This window comes from Fusarium graminearum, chromosome 1 (genome assembly GCF_000240135.3).
Source record: "Fusarium graminearum PH-1 chromosome 1, whole genome shotgun sequence".
NCBI classification, from domain to species: domain Eukaryota; kingdom Fungi; phylum Ascomycota; class Sordariomycetes; order Hypocreales; family Nectriaceae; genus Fusarium; species Fusarium graminearum.
Window position 1 is genome coordinate 8371324 of NC_026474.1, and position 16537 is coordinate 8387860.

The following is a 16537-nucleotide window of genomic DNA, read 5'->3' on the forward strand; positions in this document are numbered from 1 at the left end:
CAGAAGGAGCAGGTAGCAATACTCAACAATGCTTTGATCCAAGAAAGAAAGAAAGAGAGGGACAGGAACGAGATAGTATAGGAATTGAGGGTTGTGCGTGGCCTGTAATGGTTTATCCCCCGCTCATATCATGGCGTGAGACATACAGGGAGCTAGGTAAGTGTGTAGCTTGTTCAGAGGAGCAAAAGAAGTCAGAGACGTCATTTAATTCCCATTAAAAAAGATCCCCAACATTTTGGAGAAGAAGCAAAAAAAGCTTGGACAAAAAGAAAGTGACGTCCTCTCGGTTATGTTGCCCCACGTGGATCCTTTACCGTATTGGCACGTGTCGATCTTTCATCAACAGGAACATGACATCTTACGCATCATGACCTTGAAGATGATCATGAGGCTCTTATTTGTTTTGCTATGAATACCAATGATAACAGAGTATGTTTCTCTTCTTATTTAGCATAGGTGGATTTCTTTTCCAAGACATCTCGAGCGTGGTGGGATGGTATATCTGTCATCATCTTTAAGATACAACCCAACAGCCAAAGTTGAAACAAAGATGCCTTCAGCATGTCCTGAACTCTCTTCACTATTAGTTACAAGAAGCAACCCGCGATTTTGCGTTCATTAAAAGTCTACACGTCTTAAATCATGGACCAGGCTCTACCAAATGCCCTGTATCCTTTTGCTCCGTATCCGTCACAGAAGCCACTATCTATTCACATCACTAACGCCTTGCGCAACACATACTCTCAAATGCCGCGCCTTGATTCATAAAGTCTAAGAGTTGGCATCACGGTTGCTCTTGGCGCTAGCGCTCATTGGAGGTGCCACGGTGGGCAAAGAACCCCCGGACGACATCGACTGTCGCACACGAGACCAAGCATAGACAAGACCACTGATGAAACCGATGAAAATGGCAGACACACTGCCGAAAGTGACGGGAGCCGAGAAGAAGATCAGACCGCTAATTGCGATAGGAAGCTTGTTCAAGGCGCCAACCATGGAGTATGTTGTTGACGAGGTAACACGAATGCACCAGGCAGAGCAGTAAGAGATAAAGATAGCAGCAAGGCCGGAGTAGATCATGCCAATAATGATCTTGTTGCGTGTATCGTCAGGAAAGTTGCGAGAGAAATTGTAAGCGGACCAATCCTCTGTCAGGAGAGAGCAGATGACAAGAACAGGGATCGTGAGAAGATTGTTGTAGTACATGGCTACAAAAGGTTAGCTCAGGAACATCACACCGCCAATGCCTGTACTTACTGTCCCAATCCTTGAAGTTCATCTTCTTGATAACTTTGCGCATACCGAGTACGTAAGCCGCGCTGCAGAACACATTCATGCCCATCCAAGCATAACCGGCATTAAGCGTAGACACAGCAGCAGCAGAGTCGCCAGTGCCAAAATCGCCGTTGATGGCACTCTGAATATCAGCCCAAGCGGCGACGATTGAGCTCAGGACCATAAGACCGAACGAAAGCAGGGCCAGGGGGGTAACGCTACCACCGAACCAAAGCACCTCGCCATACGCGATCACAATAATTGTCAGGTTCTTGAAGATCGTATAAACGGGGACTGAAAGGAACTGGAGCGACTTGGTACTGGTGTAAATCATGCCGACGAGGAGAAGAGAAATAGGAAACCCTTTTTTTCGTATTAGTGACCTGAACATAGCATTCGAGACTGCGATAACGTACATTTCCTTGCTCGATCGGCGTCGAAAGGAGCGAGAACCTTGATCATGCCCAGCTGCTTGCACAAGGTGATTGTGCCAATACAAACAACAGCCTATTGAGAATCTACAGTTAAAGTCCGTACCTATAGACAGTTTGCGCCAATGACCATACCTGAACAGTCAAGTAGAAAAAGTTGAGGTTCCAGAAACTGCCTGAAACAACATACTTGTTTACAACGGTCATACTGATCGAGGACAGACAGTACGCCGCGATAGACAATGGCGGACTCTTTTCCAGTTGTTCGAGACTGTGGAGTTGACTTGAGCCGTACGCCATTGGAGGCGGTGACCGAGGCTGGAAGCTAGGCTTCTCATTCTTGTCGTAGTTATCGTCGCCCATACGGACGACGTAGTCCTCGTTCTTCTTATCGGTCATTGTACCGACGGGACGGTCGACGAAACGATCGTGGAAGTTGAAACGGGGATCAGCGCTGGGGTGCTTCGGGGAGCAATGGGTCTAGCTGTCGAATTCGGAAACGAGAGGCGTATGGTCGGTTTAGCGGAAGAGAGAGTACGTTCCAACGATATCGAGAGTCGTAGAATGTGAGAAATGGAAAAAAGGGCAACGCGTTGGACAAATCCCCAGCTTTTTACCCCCGTTGGAATCTTTTTCTCCCTTTGACTATTTGGCCAGGTACAAGCCACAGGGTCGAGGGGCACAAAGGGGAGACGTGGAGCGACTAAGATATTAGGCTTAGTCATTTTTGACAGGGACGGTTTAGTGACGTTGGTATGCAGCCCTTTTTTCGGTCCAGATCCGATAGATCACACGGCCACCGGCATCTTTATCCAGGGTCTCGTAAAGAATCTGTGTGCGTGCTGAGCCTCGTAAGGATGATTAGCTTTTGCCTGCTCCACCCGGTACGAGGGAACTAATACACGCGCCCGTTTTCGTATCGAGACCCATGGTGGTCATCTGCGTGTTACGAAGCAGCTTCATTAGCATCTGGCATTGCTGCTTCTTCACCGGCTTCTCTGTCATCCTCTGGCCCAGCTGGGAAGTTGAGGTGTTTCCAATCTTCCAATTCTTCCGTCACCGATCGCATGCGATCACGAATGCTCTCAATCGCATAGCTACCTAGCAAAAGTCTCAATGGAGGATACGAGCAGTGCCCTAGTTGCCATACGAGTTCAGCACATTTTATAGCGCTTGTAGGTCGATACTTGTCGCCGAGCCACTGAACGATTCGTCGCGCATGTAATGCGGGCGCCGTCGGGTTGCTATATGTTTCGCTGGGCGGCTTGACAAGAAAATGGCCCCAAGATGTTGGGAGCGTCGAGTCCTGGATCTCGGGTTCCTCGGGTCTTACATGGCCTGGCTCGATCAGCGTAGCCTTGATGTTAAAGGCATCAGTCTCATAGAGCATGGCTTCGATCAAGCCTTCTACGGCATACTTGGTCGCGCAATAAGGGCCCAAACCAGGAACACCCAGAGCGCCTGAAGTCGAGCTGAAGATGAGATATCGACCAGCATTCTGTCTGCGAAAATAAGGCAGTGTAGCGTGAATGATGTGAAGCGTTCCCATGAAGTTGGTCTCGAATTGATTGCGTATATCATGCTCGTCCTGATCCTCACAAGCACCAATCACACCGTAGCCAGAGCAATTGACGACAATGTCGATACGGCCAAATCGTTGAAGAGTGCGCTCAATGACTCGATTGACGGACTCGCGTGCGCGGACGTCACACAACGCGCCAAGACAGTTCTCATGAATAGTCTCCATGTCGTTAAGGCTTGTCTCAAACACGCGACCAACCGACGTCACTAAATCTCCATGTGCGAGTGCGCTATTGACAAGAGTATGGCCCATCTGGCCTGTGCCTCCAAAGATCTGGACATCGTAAGTACGCCAAAAGAAAAGAAGATATGTCGAGGGGATAAAATCATACCACCCAAACCAATTGCTTCACAGCAGCATTGGGCTGTGGAGGGTCACAGCTAGCAGGTAGCTGCGCGATTCGTGGCCGTATTGATGCCTCAGTGGCATCCGAGACTTCTGTTCGTGCATCCATTTCGCAGTTAAATCTTAGCAATCGGGCTGTGAGTCTTGGTTACTGTTGCTGATTCCAGGTGATGTTAAGTGAAGGTTTATATAACCTGGAGACGACAGGCGTCCAGTTGTTGACGATCAATGAAACACCAGGGTATCGTTGGTTTTAGGCGGGGTTTAAGCCTATAATCGAGCTACATATCAGTGCTAACAAAGACCAGACTGGGATAACGCGCGTCATGAGGCTGACTCTGGTCTAAAAAAGTTGAAATGGTAGTATCTAACCCGAGAACTCAATACAAGTTTTGTGCACGTTGAACAAGACATCTGAAGAGCGGTCAGAGTCTCTCAGCCGTGGCCTGTCAACATGACTGCTAATGGTATAGGGTGCTTGGCGCGTGAGGAATTACAGAAAGCGAATCATGCGTCTGATTTAACCTCTCGTGTTCAAACGACACTCTAGCACATACCCACACAGAGTCAATTGACATAGATACTAGATATTTTTGTAATTGAATAGTGAGTGGACAGTTGCAACGGGCCGTTGTACATTAGCTTCACTGCAAACTCCATGCAGGATGTTCTCACTGAGACATGCTTGCAGTAGTTGGGTAAAGCGAGAGCCAATGTCATGAGCCCAATTGTTTGCTGACCATGATGGACCAATTAATACAAACTAGCCCAGACTCAACCACTACATCAATTTTATATAAAGATAGATGGATGCACAATATTCAATTGCTATGAAATGGTTTCAACTCCCGCTAACTCTCATCTCGAAATAAACCGTGCACTATGCTATCAGACGTTGGATATGCAAACTTTGCCATGACTCTTCGTTTCTCGCAAATCGTACGTAGTTGTAAGCTGTTTGAAATCACGAAATGACGTAAAAGGCCCTCCTCGTCACGTCAACGCTGGGCTCTCCATTGCGGCGCAGAATCTTCAAGCAGCGGTATTTATGCTTGCTGGCTCTTGAGTTGGACCGGTAATGTGGTTGATCTCCTGCTACTTAGCCCCTACAATCAAAGACGACTTGTTTCCCACGTGGGCTTCTTACTCGGTAGACTCGCCAATGAACTGCTTCACGTATTCTTGTCGGTGCTCGTTCTTGTCGACATCGGGGCCGCGGTTCAGTGGTGTCCACTTGGGGTCCTCCTTGAACAGTCGCATGGCATGGACGAACTAGAGATCAGTCAGTCAGTATTGCATAACATATATGTAGTAAAGCGTCTCTTTGGACTCACGTTGCTCTCGTCAGTGGTGAAGCGGTGGTAGATACCAGGAGGGAGAATAAGCAAGTCATTCTTCTCGAGCAAAACGCGCACCCAGTCATCGTCCTTGCTTCGAACATCAAAGTATCCACGTCCACCAAGAATGTAGCGGATCTCCTCGTCCTCGTGTAGGTGCTCGGCGAAGAAAGACTTGACCTTTGTCTCGTAAATGTCGCCCATGGCCTGAGGAGAGACGGTGATCTCGTCACGGTTCTTATATTCGCGCTCCTTTGAAAGGTTATCGACCTGTTCGAGCTCGGGAAGATGGTAGTAGTAAACACCAATGTTCATGAGATCATCGACGCTGACGGGCTTTCCAGAGTTGTGGGGGAGGCGCTGGTCGCCCTGTGACTTTTTGTTAGTCGATAGGTCGGGCAGCAAGATGAGGGTATACGGACTGGAAGGCCATCGTAGAAGTAAGCTCGCATGGTTGCTGTATAGTAGAGTTGTATAATTCGAGCAGTGACAAGATAATCAAGGATGAGTATCAGGGCAATATGGCGTTATAGAAGTCAAGGTGTCAGCAGATGGGAGCTATATTTGAAGCTTGTAAAAGGATGGGGTCCAAAGCTGCTTTTGTACCATGATTCATGGCAGACAGACCACTGGATCTCAAAGGTTCCATCCATGACGGCGGGGTCAAATGGAATGTTCGGCCAAAGCTAGCGAGCGACGTCAGCACCGATTGCAGCACTAAAACCCAACTTAGTTGCAGTCAGGGTCTGATTTTGTTACACTGACATCACAATCACAAGCCTTTCAAGACCGAGCCTCCAATAGACCGGCTGTAGTATTGCCAACGTTTCCTAGGGCCTTGCAAATCTTGGTGCCCGATTTGGGGACTCATCCCGGCTGCAAACGGGAAGTGCTTTGGCCCATGTCACATCATACATGATACAGGCCGAATAGCCTCATGATTGTGCAGGGTAGAATGCAGCCTTCAAGTGTTAAAGACAATTTATTGTTTGAATCTCCACGCTTAAATAAACCAACGCCATCTACAGTCCTAATGACTGTATTCTGTGCAATGCTTTCATAATATTGACCATTCAACGCCAAACAATAACAATAACCGAGGCAACCTCACCGAGCCGTTATGAGCCCGTTATTGCGCCAAACTTCCCCAATAGACTGTCATTGCCTATCTCTCCTTTATTTTTCACAGCTCGTGAGGCGCTGCTCCTCTAGCGTCAGCAACCAGAATTTCGTTTGTACTATCATCCACTTCAACTTGAGGACGAGCCTCAAACAAGCGCCTCCACCAGCTAGGAGGGTCTAGAGGTCGAGACCCATTGTGCAGAGGAGGGTAGACATCTGAGAAGAAGTACCAGACATGTCCAATTACGACACCCATAATCTCGTCTTTGGGAATGGTACCATGTAACACAAGGCTGAAGCCCATCAGAACCCAGGGCAAGTATGGTGCAGTAAACACAAGCAAGCCGAGGAAGCTCAGTCTGGTCTCGGGGTTTCTTCGCGACCAAATGTATACGAGCGTCGAGGAAAGCGGGTGGCCGAGGAACGGCATCGAAACGAGCGGTGATATGGCGATCAAGCATGTCGTCGAATAAAGGAGTAGCCATGAGAAGTGCGCAGGTGACCGACCTGAAGATTCCTCGAGAAGTCGCGCATATCGCTGGAGGAAGTAGACGTGGAAAAGCAGATCGAGCGAGAAGGGGCCAAAGTATAAGAACGTCGTCAACAGTCGCCAATACTGTAAGAGGGGTCTTGTCAGCATAACCGTCACCACCACATACATGCAACCTGCGGAACAGAGTAAGATCAACCAAGAGCAATACTGACCTGTGATTTCACGAACACAGCCCGGAAGCTATAGAATAACTGGAACGGCGTCACCATCTGGCATTGGACCAGGGCGCTCGTGAGAACCGTAGCGGCTGTCCACCAGCGAGTGCATGTTGGCATCTCCCAGAACCACGCCTCAAGAGGCAAACGACCTCCGTCCATTACTTGATCCATTGGGTCGGTTTCAATAATAGGCGTTGTTAATGCCAATGTCTCCTCCTTTAAGTGATATGTGGGTGGGTAGGTAGGTAAGTGAAATAGGCTTATATATGACGATGGTTTGGTTGAATGCTGACAGAAGCGGAGTAGTAAAACGTGTGATTACTGTGATAAAGAGAGGCTGTCACTGTCGTTTGAGAAAAGAAGTGAATGCGTCAGTTAAAATAATTGTCAGTGTCAAGTTCAATGATCGTTGATCGTTGAACTTGAGGATGACGGAATAGGACGAGCCACGTTACGGTACCTCTCCCCCACTGTCCCGGGGTTACAGTCAAGGACGGAAAGGACGTACCGTGTCTACTCGGTACAGATCTGGAATTCACAGGAAAAAGTGGCGGTGCCACGGACATGTGGCGGTGCATCGCGTAAAGATGTGGCTGTAATTTCAATTAAAGAAAATCGCGGGGCTGGGAAAGCGCGCTCTCACACGCTCTAGCAGTCGCGGTGGTGGTCCTTCCCACCCTGCGATCCTATACCACTCTCGGTTGTCTCCTGCACATACGGTCTTCCTTCTCGATAAATCTAATTGCATAGCTTCAAGTTCAAGCATTTTGTGCAGAGCAATATTTGATTTACTCCTTTTTCGCATGTTAATGTATTTGCTATAAGCTTCGCAAGCTTTGGAACCATCCTCGCTCCTTGTCCTTACACGCTCCTTCGATGCCTCCCGCCAAGAAATCCAGAGCTTCAGGCGCTGGTCGTCAGTCGCGGCCAAGTGCCGTTCAAGGTACGACATATATCGAATACCCATTCATACTCCGAGGAGCAAATAAACTAACCATTCTTGTAGCTGGTGATCCTGTACCCGTTCGCGCAAAGCGTCGCTATCGTCCTGGCACTGTCGCCCTTCGCGAAATTCGACATTATCAAAGCGGCACTAAACTCCTCCTTCGAAAGCTCCCATTTGCACGACTGGTTAGCCTCTTCCAACTTCTGTTCTATACGCGATCAGTGACTAACACGAAGCCCCAAGGTCCGAGAAATCGCACTATCGATGCGTCCCGCCGACGCGGGTTTGCGCTGGCAAAGTCAAGCGATTATGGCTCTTCAAGAAGCCGCCGAAGCATTCATGGTTCACTTATTCGAGGATACCAACCTTTGCGCCATCCACGCCAAGCGCGTCACAATTATGCAGAAGGATATTCAATTAGCAAGACGGATACGCGGTATGTGGGGTGGATTGGGTTAGGGGAACGCAATATGGAAAAAGAAAAGAGCGAAAGGAACCTGGATGGGAATTGGTAAGAATTTGGCTTTGGAGTGCGAACGGCGTTGGGCGCTTCGAGATATACCTGCTGTCGTATTGTTTTTATTCATATATTTTGCTTCGCATTCTGGCGTGTACGGAGTTTGGCACCCACATTTGGCAATTATAGCATTTCTGAAATTTAATATGCGATGGGCAATCGCCAATTGATCTCTTCATCTTATTGCCGAAGACTTTCTTTTGATATGCGGGTTTCCAGGGACGTGGAATTTCTTTGTTTAACCCACGCTGATTAGCCATTGGCTGGGAGCTCATGACGGGGAGACCAGTGTCACTGACGTAATAGGCAAGCCGCACACTAAACTCCCTTTGCTTTCTGACCACGAGTTAACACGTTAACTTTGAACTTCCAAATCAACAATTGACTCAATCAGCCCAGGACGAGCCATACCGATAACAATGTATCGCACCTTCAACTCTAGAATAGCTCTTCGAGCCCTGAGCCGAGGCATTGCCCCCGCGACTTGCATTGGAGCTTTCGTTGCAACACGACCTGTCATCCGCTGTGATGCACCCACCCTTGCCACGGGGCCTCCACGACGAAACCGCTCTTTTGATGTTTCTCCAGATACTGTTCGTCAGCTTTCTAGCGGAAGTATTGCTGGTATGTCATCTTGCCTAGGTGATCTAAAGCGAATGGTTGGCTCATAATTGCCTTTAGGATTTGGAATCGGGGTTGTAGTCGCTCTCTTTTCGCGAACCCTTGCATTTCTCGCAGGAGTAATTGCCTTTTCCATCCATGTAAGTCATCTTTTGTCTATTCACTTGCTCGATTTTCGGTCTCACATCATTAGCTCGCTTCCCGTTGGGGTTTGGATATTCCTCGAACTCTTGGTATTGAAAAGATGTTAAAGAAGAGTTCGATCTGGAATAAGAGCAAGAACAGGCCACTGTTCACCGTCTCTTTCCTCGCAACATTTATACTAGCTACCTTTGTACGTCTATAGCGTTACAGGTAACGGTTTTATTGCTTAATCGATGCGTACTGTCTCTCTCTTGAGCCAGGCTGTTGTCACATCATCACCCTCGAAATAACCTTGCGTCTTCTCAATAACCTTCTCGTTATAAGTGTTGAGCCAGTCCTTCTCTACCGATGTGAGCAGGGTCGTATCAATCAGGTTTCGACAGTAAGGCACCATAGTGACATACTCAAAGCCCAAGAAAGGCTTGTCACCAAACGAGTGCTTAGTCTTAACTTCCTTGACAAGAACCATGTTCTCGATTCGAATGCCGTATTTTCCATCCTCATAGTACCCAGGCTCGTTGGACAATACGTTTCCTGGAGCAAGGGCTACTTCGGCGTATTGGACACGAGTACCAATGCCAATGGGGCCTTCGTGAACATTCAGGAATGATCCGACTCCGTGCCCAGTACCATGTCTGTAATCCAGTCCGTTTTTCTATCATCGTGTTAGGAAGTGCAGATGAAATACTCCTAAAGGCTACTTACCCAAAGGTGTTGTCTCGCCAAGCCATCAAGGGCAAACCCAGTAGTTCCCTTGGGGAAGATGGCTTGATCTAGAGAGATGTGTCCCTTCAGAACCAAAGTGTATGCTTCCCTCTCTGCATCTGTTGGTGTTCCAAAGTGCAGCGTTCGAGTGGTATCGGTGGTGCCGTCACGGTATTGAGCACCGGAATCGCAAAGGTAAATGGCTTTGGGGTCAATTGTGGCACAGTTTCCACGCTCGGGGCCGTAATGAATGATCGCAGCGCTATAGGTAAATGGTCAGTAAAGCTTCACTATGAAAACGGACTGCCAGCCCTGTAGATAATATGTGTCCAGGATTGAGATACTCACTTTGCACCTGTGGAGGAAATAGTTGGGAACGAGAGGCCAACAAAATCCTTCTTTTCTTTACGGAGCGCCTCAAGCTTGTCGGCGGCCTGGACCTCATCAAGTGTGGCCTTCTTGTTCACCAGTTGATCCTCGAGCCAAGCAAAATATTGGATGAGCGAAGCACCATCCCTGACATGGCAGTCCCTCATACCCTTGAGTTCAGCCTCGGTCTTTATGGCCTTGGCGTCACCGATCAGACTTCGGATCTCGTCAACTGAAGAGTCACCTCCAATTGCCCGTTTGAGTGCCCATGAGCCCTTGTTAGAGATGAGAAAGTTTCCCTTGGGGGCCTTGTCGTCAGTCTTGGTCTTTTCGGAAACAGAGGCGTGGAGTGCTTGAGAATCCTCAAAGACAGTGTCGTATGGTTTAATCTCGACCTTGTTGGAAGTGAGATGAGAGCGGCACTCATCGTCCAACTTGGAGTCATCGATGTAAAGCTTAGCAGCATCGGGTGTGACCGTTGCATAGGCAAAGAAGACGGGGTTATAAGGGATATCGCTGCCACGAAGGTTGAATAACCACGCAATCTCATCCAACATAGAAACAAGAAATCCGGGCGAATGCTTCTTTCCCATCTCCTGGCGAACCTTGTTGAGCTTGTTCAACACAGACTCTCCTGCAAGCTCATCTGGCTGGATAATGACCTTTTCTGAGGGACGAGCAGGACGCTCATCACCCCAAACCAGATCGACGAGGTTTCCATCAACAGCAACCAGCTCAGCACCGCCGTTCTTTCGAATCTTTTCAGCCAGGCCCTTGGCCGTGGAGCCAGAAATAAGGGTGGGATCAACTCCCACGTTCTTCCCGCCAGACGACTGTTCGGCGGACCAGTCCTGCCAAGTAGGAACATCTTGAAGGCCTTGTTTAAGTAGTGTCCAGTTGTCGTCGAGTTGAGATGCGGCCTGGTTGAAGTAACGACCATCGGTAGCAAGGGCAGCAGATTCGAGGGTCACGACGGCACATCCAGCAGATCCAGTGAATCCTGAGATGTAAGCTCTCCTGGCATCACATTCTGCGATATACTCAGAAGAGTGGCTGTCCTCAGAGGGAATAACTATGATCGATCGTTGGCAATGCTCTTTCATGAGCAGACAGCACCTGTGAGCTTGAATACTTACTGTAAACTTGAACGTTGCGCTCCTTCATCAAGCCCCTCAGGCGGGTCAGCCTGGAAGTAGAATCGAGTTTGGCCATGATTTCAGATGAGATCCAGCGGCGGGACGATAAGCGTGAAGCTGCAGCAAGTCGACGAGGTGCTGAACGGAGGAGTGAGTTCGCAGTCTGGAAAACCATTGAAAATCAGACGCACGAAACAAACACACCTCAAGAGGGAAGAAACGAACTGGAGTGAAGGAGATGAGTCAATTGAGTAAGTTGGGGGCTCAATGTTCTGGCTACTTTAGAGAGGGGTGTTAGTGTATGTTTGATGAGATGACTGAGATGTCACAGGATTTAGGTGATGTAAGTGAATGTGATGAAGATGAAAGAGAAGTCGTTGAGATTCCTGTAGAGGGATCATCTCAATGTAGATGTGAGGGAAGAATGAAGCTTTGTATCATAGGCAATGAAGTGTCATGATGAGGAGCAGAATGAGGGGCTCGGGAATGGAGTCATGGTACTGAGGAGTTGATGTGTTGGTTTTCTGCTCACCTTGGCAAAGACTAAAAGCAGTTGTAACTGCTGATATGGTAAAAAAGATAATAGTATTGTTTCTGTACAAGGCAGAGTTGGTGTATAAGATTACAGATTGAGATGCATCAAATCTCACAAGACCAAGACCAAAACCAAGAAATGCGGGTGTCAATCATGGACATACGTACAATCTAATCGTCCATACCCGGCGTGTAACGCACCTTCCTCATGCTGGGTGGCGCGGGGCAAACTGGTTGAGCAAGCGGATCTTTTGAATGGCCGTTGCCCCGAAGGAAGCCGCTCTCGTATGAACCAGTCGCCAGTTCCTCAACTCACTGGCCCTGAAGTTAAGAGAATTAGCTCAATGGAGCTTCTATCACTGACCAAGGGTTCTGATCAGTCACAAAAGATACATTGTCTCTAAAAAGAATACTTTCAGTAGTCGAACCCCCACGCCTAACTCGACACAATTCACATCATCGTGACAGGCTTCCCATGTACCCCACTTCAGGTACATGTACCCTTTCAGCGACTGGCCTTGCGCTTGCCTTGCTTTGCTTAGGCTCTCAATATCTTACCACGCACGCCCAGGGTCTTTTAAGCCTCTAACCTGGACAAGCGGCCCTTCCGAGCATCAATTTATTTTCCTTTATTGTGAGGCGACTTTATCTTGGGGACCTAGTCGCAGTGCTCGACACACCGATATTCCCGACTTGTCTACCAAACCCCCCGTCAAAGGGTTCTGTGCATAAAGGTAGATAGATACCCTAGCAACAATCCCGGCAACAAAACCGCACCTTGATCCAGTCGTGTAATACCTTGACACAACCGTTCACAGAAGACTTTGATCTCATCGCCGTATAAGATCAGAGCAGTCAACTCACTTTCAGGTATGCACATTCCTTATTCCTTCACCCTCTTCTAACAAATGTACAGACAGAGTCATCAGAGATTTCCCAAGGGAGTTGCAAGTGGCGTGAAACCAGGCTCCTTTTTCTCATATTTGCGATTCTTGGAAACCCTAGCCGTCATTGTATGATACTTACCTAGCTATCTCAAAGTCGTCAGCCTTGGCTAGATTATTGTAATCTGTTACCTTCTTGTGAAACGTGAGCTTGTCACGACGGGCAAGTGCAGCCCACCGCTTTCACAAGAGTCAAGCCGGCCGTTATTTGCTGTCGGGCATCCCTTTTCACTGTCTGACTGGATCCACCGACACTCGAGATATTTGCCAGCGTTACAGGTAGCAAAGCCTCCGATTGCTTATCAGCACTTTACATCATGGCTGAAGACCAGATCCCGACATCGATACCAGAGGTCGAGAGTGTACGTGAATCAAACCCAAGCTGAATCTGCTTTCCTACCAGACAGAGTCATAAGCTCATATGCTTACTGACTTGCCTATAGCTCATTTTATCTCTGTATCAGCCAAACCCCCCTGAGATCATCAAAAGAACGCAAACTATTCTGTCGCGACTTCAAGATTCACCAGAAGCTTGGGGCCTTGCTCGTGATTTGCTTGCAAGATCTGAAGAGCAGGTCAGGTTCTTCGGCGCACTCACCATTGTCATCAAACTCAATAACGAGAGGTATCTTTATTCCGTTCCAAATGGGCTATGTTTCTTTGCTGACATTCCATAGCTCGTCTCTCACCCCTGAGAATGCCGCTGAGCTACTGGTGGTGCTAATAGGGAGATACATTGATACACTTCGCAGTGGAACCTCGCCATTGGTCGCTCGGAAGCTTGCCTCGGCCCTCGCCACATTTTTCCTTAACTTCCATCAAGTTTGGGGTAGTTTCTGTCATCATCTCATACTATGCTTGGTCTCAGGCCAGTCATGTCAACCAAGCGCTCTTAATAATGCTCCCGATTCGTCTTCATTGATTGAGCGTATGAGCCCTTCGCAACTACAACCTGCTCTCTGGGTTTTGAGAAACGTGCTGGAAGAAGTTACCAAGATCAACCTGAATTCGCCTAAAAAGTTTGTCTTACCATGCTCCGTAAGGTACATCCGTTGACCACTTAACAGCATTGGCGTTTATGATGCAATCCTCGAAAATCTGCCTGATGCAGTGGCTCTAATGAGTCGCGGCATGTCGCCTCAAGTTACAAATGAAGCTGCCCACGAGGATGCAATCCAATGCCTACAGGTACACCATATGCTCCCCTATTTTTCCAGTTACTAATTAGCATCTAGTCATGGGTGTGGTTTGCTCAAAAGTCATCATCACGAGACACTCGACTCTCTGAGCCTATTGGACCGTTGATTACAGCTGTCATTACCTCTCTCACAATCGACGAGCTTTACAGTGTATCAGCAGAGCTGATGACAGATCTATTAGCTAACTGCTTATTGTTTTTGACCGAATCACATCTCGAGAGCCTCACTCAGCTCTTTGATACTCCTTGGTTTCAGCGCCGTTATCAGGAATTGATCCAAGGGGACTTTGACTTCGAACCCGTTCAGTTTGGTCAATTAATCCTCGCGTTCGGCGAAGCCAGGATCGATATGTTAATGCAAAGCAACGACAGTCGGTCCCAGAGGCTTCTGTCGAATCTGTGCGGTCTACTTGCAGTGCAAGGCGATCTTGTCGAAGACAGGATCTTTGTTCCTGCCCTTGAGTTTTGGCTAACCTATGCCGAGACTATGACTGACTCGATGTACAGTGACCCAGAGTCAGTCAATACATGGGTTCCGCAAGCACGTTCGCATGCCTTGCAAGCTGTATCGAACGCATGGCAGAAAATTGTCTACCCACCTATCAAAGATTTCCTTTCTTGGGACTCTAACGAACGGATGAGCTTCTCCAGTGCAAGAAAGGACGTTGTAGATCTGCTTCAATCTGTCTATACCTTGGTAGGACCGCAACTTGTGGCGACGTTTGCAGACCTAGTGCTCGAAGCTTTGTCCAAATCAGCATGGTTGCAGCTTGAGGCCGCAGCCTTTTGTCTCGGTGGACTTGCGGATTGCACCAGTGACGACAGTAGATGCGACGATGCGCTCGCAGTTGTTTTCAGGTCATCCTTATTCTCAACTTTACGATCTGGACAAGGAGAAGTTCCTTCTAGAGTACGACAAACTTGTGTTGCTCTAATTGAGCGCTATACAGAATATTTCGAGCGAAATATTGCGGAGCTTCACCCGGCCTTAAACTTCATTTTCGGCTTTGTTGGAGAGCATGCGATGGCAAATGCAGCAGCAAAGTCCATACTTAGGCTGTGTGGCTCCTGCCGAAGTGCTTTGCACACTGAGGCCCATGGCTTTTTGAACGAGTATCAAAATCTGGTATCCGGAGAACGACTCGACTGTGCAGCCAGCGAAAAGGTCGTAGGCGGCATTGCGGCAGTCATTCAGGCAATGCCCGATCCAAGCCAGAAGTACTCGGCATGTGCACGACTTCTTGGGTTTGTCCAGGCTGATGTGCAGCGCTCTCTTGAACTGTTACAGTCGCCGCCTGACAATCCCATCCCCTGTTTTGGCCCTCCCCGTTACTGTGCATACGCTGCTTCTGACGAGAACCCAGCTCTCCATACCGCTTTGAGATCTCTTAGATGTCTTGCCAGCATTGGCAAAGGCCTCCAAGCTTCATCTGAGCTTTCAGTCGATCTAGAGGGCGGCAATACTAATACTCAAGCTGTGGATCCTCAGCTTATACAACTGCAAGAAACTATCATGTCTATTATTAGCCAGATTCAAGCATCGTTCAATGGCAGCGGCGAAGTTGTAGAGCTAGTGTGTAGTGTCTTACGCAGCGGCTTCTCTGAGTCGGAACCTGGCCCATTCGTGCTACCATCTCACAGTGTTGCGCAGTATTTGACATATCAAGGCGTCCAGACACCAAGAGTGGGTTTGCTTGTAAAGACGGCTTGCTCTTTCGTAAGCTCACTCGAGCACGATGGCTTGGATAACCAGCAGGAAATGCTCAATTCGGTGCTGCTTTGGGTGATTGGACTGTTGAAGCAGCTACCCAGTAAGTCACTTATCAATGTGTTCTATTCACCCACTAAACTTTGCGACAGGTCATGAAGCAGACCCAGAACTCTCACAGAACGGTATCGATTTCGTTACACGTCTCTTGAATAAACGCCCGATCACCCTCCTTCGCCTGGAACCTTCCAACGCCGCTGAATTCTTCTTTCTCTTCACCCTCGAGGTATTGGATGGAAAGGAACCGCTGCCGAAAACAAGTGCAGCGGAGTTTTGGGTAAGACGAACCAATCCCATATCTGGTTTCACCCACATCTAATGTCTCTATAGTCTGCCTTTGTGAGCATCAAGTATGAGTCCCAAGAGCTCAACGACATCTCTCAACAAGCTATGCAAATGTTGGGTCCTTTACTAGCACAGAGCCTTGCTAGAAATCTGGGGGGCAATGCATCCAGAAGTGAGCTGGACAAGCTGAGCGAGCCCCTCAAAAAGCTTGTAGTACGACATCCCACGGCTAAGAGCTGGCTCGAGTCGGGGCTTGCACACGAGACCTTCCCCAGCGACAAGGTGTCGGTCCAGGACAAGGCAGTGTTTGTGAAAAAGGTTATCAGGTAAGTCAATTCATCCAACTTTTAACGACAGTCCGAAACTAAATCATTCGTGTAGTCTTCGAGGAGCGAGGGCTACAAACCAGGTAGTTAGGGACTTTTGGCAGTCAGCGCGAGGCTCCAATTTTGCTTATGCCTCATAAAATATATTATAAGAAAAGGAGTTGGCAGGGTTCATAGAGAAAAGCTTGGACGGAGTTTGTGCATCATTGAGGCCAATGATGTCTCAGTGCTGTCTAATTAC

The 16537-nt window shown here is 48.3% G+C and overlaps 7 protein-coding genes across 7 annotated transcripts; 2 read left to right on the forward strand and 5 right to left on the reverse strand.

Annotated features, from left to right (window-relative positions):
- Positions 1-414: 414 nt before the first annotated feature.
- FGSG_02598 (uncharacterized protein) lies at positions 415-2460 on the reverse strand. The gene is made up of 4 exons (XM_011320241.1): positions 1842-2460; positions 1692-1782; positions 1258-1638; positions 415-1208 (listed from the first exon to the last, which is right to left on the reverse strand). Exons 1-4 carry the CDS (start codon positions 2103-2105, stop codon positions 772-774), a joined length of 1173 nt encoding a protein of 390 aa, XP_011318543.1. The 5' UTR covers positions 2106-2460; the 3' UTR covers positions 415-771.
- Positions 2461-2652: 192 nt separating this feature from the next.
- FGSG_02599 (uncharacterized protein) lies at positions 2653-3742 on the reverse strand (the record flags this gene model as incomplete). Its single annotated transcript, XM_011320242.1, has 2 exons — positions 2653-3561; positions 3620-3742. The coding sequence occupies 2 exons, from the start codon at positions 3740-3742 to the stop codon at positions 2653-2655; spliced, it is 1032 nt and encodes a 343-aa protein (XP_011318544.1).
- Positions 3743-4617: 875 nt separating this feature from the next.
- FGSG_02600 (1,2-dihydroxy-3-keto-5-methylthiopentene dioxygenase) lies at positions 4618-5492 on the reverse strand. Its single transcript, XM_011320243.1, has 3 exons — positions 5393-5492; positions 4968-5339; positions 4618-4905 (listed from the first exon to the last, which is right to left on the reverse strand). The coding sequence occupies exons 1-3, from the start codon at positions 5420-5422 to the stop codon at positions 4777-4779; spliced, it is 531 nt and encodes a 176-aa protein (XP_011318545.1). The 5' UTR covers positions 5423-5492; the 3' UTR covers positions 4618-4776.
- Positions 5493-6153: 661 nt separating this feature from the next.
- FGSG_02601 (uncharacterized protein) lies at positions 6154-6974 on the reverse strand (the record flags this gene model as incomplete). The annotated part of the gene is made up of 2 exons (XM_011320244.1): positions 6154-6708; positions 6798-6974. 2 exons carry the CDS (start codon positions 6972-6974, stop codon positions 6154-6156), a joined length of 732 nt encoding a protein of 243 aa, XP_011318546.1.
- Positions 6975-7462: 488 nt separating this feature from the next.
- On the forward strand, positions 7463-8455 carry FGSG_02602 (histone H3). The gene is made up of 3 exons (XM_011320245.1): positions 7463-7746; positions 7810-7934; positions 7993-8455. Exons 1-3 carry the CDS (start codon positions 7680-7682, stop codon positions 8206-8208), a joined length of 408 nt encoding a protein of 135 aa, XP_011318547.1. The 5' UTR covers positions 7463-7679; the 3' UTR covers positions 8209-8455.
- Positions 8456-9257: 802 nt separating this feature from the next.
- Positions 9258-11985, reverse strand: FGSG_02603 (uncharacterized protein; the record flags this gene model as incomplete). Its single annotated transcript, XM_011320246.1, has 6 exons — positions 9258-9686; positions 9737-9998; positions 10085-11221; positions 11446-11520; positions 11774-11784; positions 11977-11985. The coding sequence occupies 6 exons, from the start codon at positions 11983-11985 to the stop codon at positions 9258-9260; spliced, it is 1923 nt and encodes a 640-aa protein (XP_011318548.1).
- A 392-nt stretch (positions 11986-12377) lies between these two features.
- FGSG_02604 (uncharacterized protein) lies at positions 12378-16436 on the forward strand (the record flags this gene model as incomplete). The annotated part of the gene is made up of 9 exons (XM_011320247.1): positions 12378-12645; positions 12692-13081; positions 13163-13344; positions 13397-13738; positions 13787-13907; positions 13955-15728; positions 15778-15962; positions 16016-16296; positions 16352-16436. Exons 2-9 carry the CDS (start codon positions 13037-13039, stop codon positions 16434-16436), a joined length of 3015 nt encoding a protein of 1004 aa, XP_011318549.1. The 5' UTR covers positions 12378-12645; positions 12692-13036.
- Positions 16437-16537: the final 101 nt, after the last annotated feature.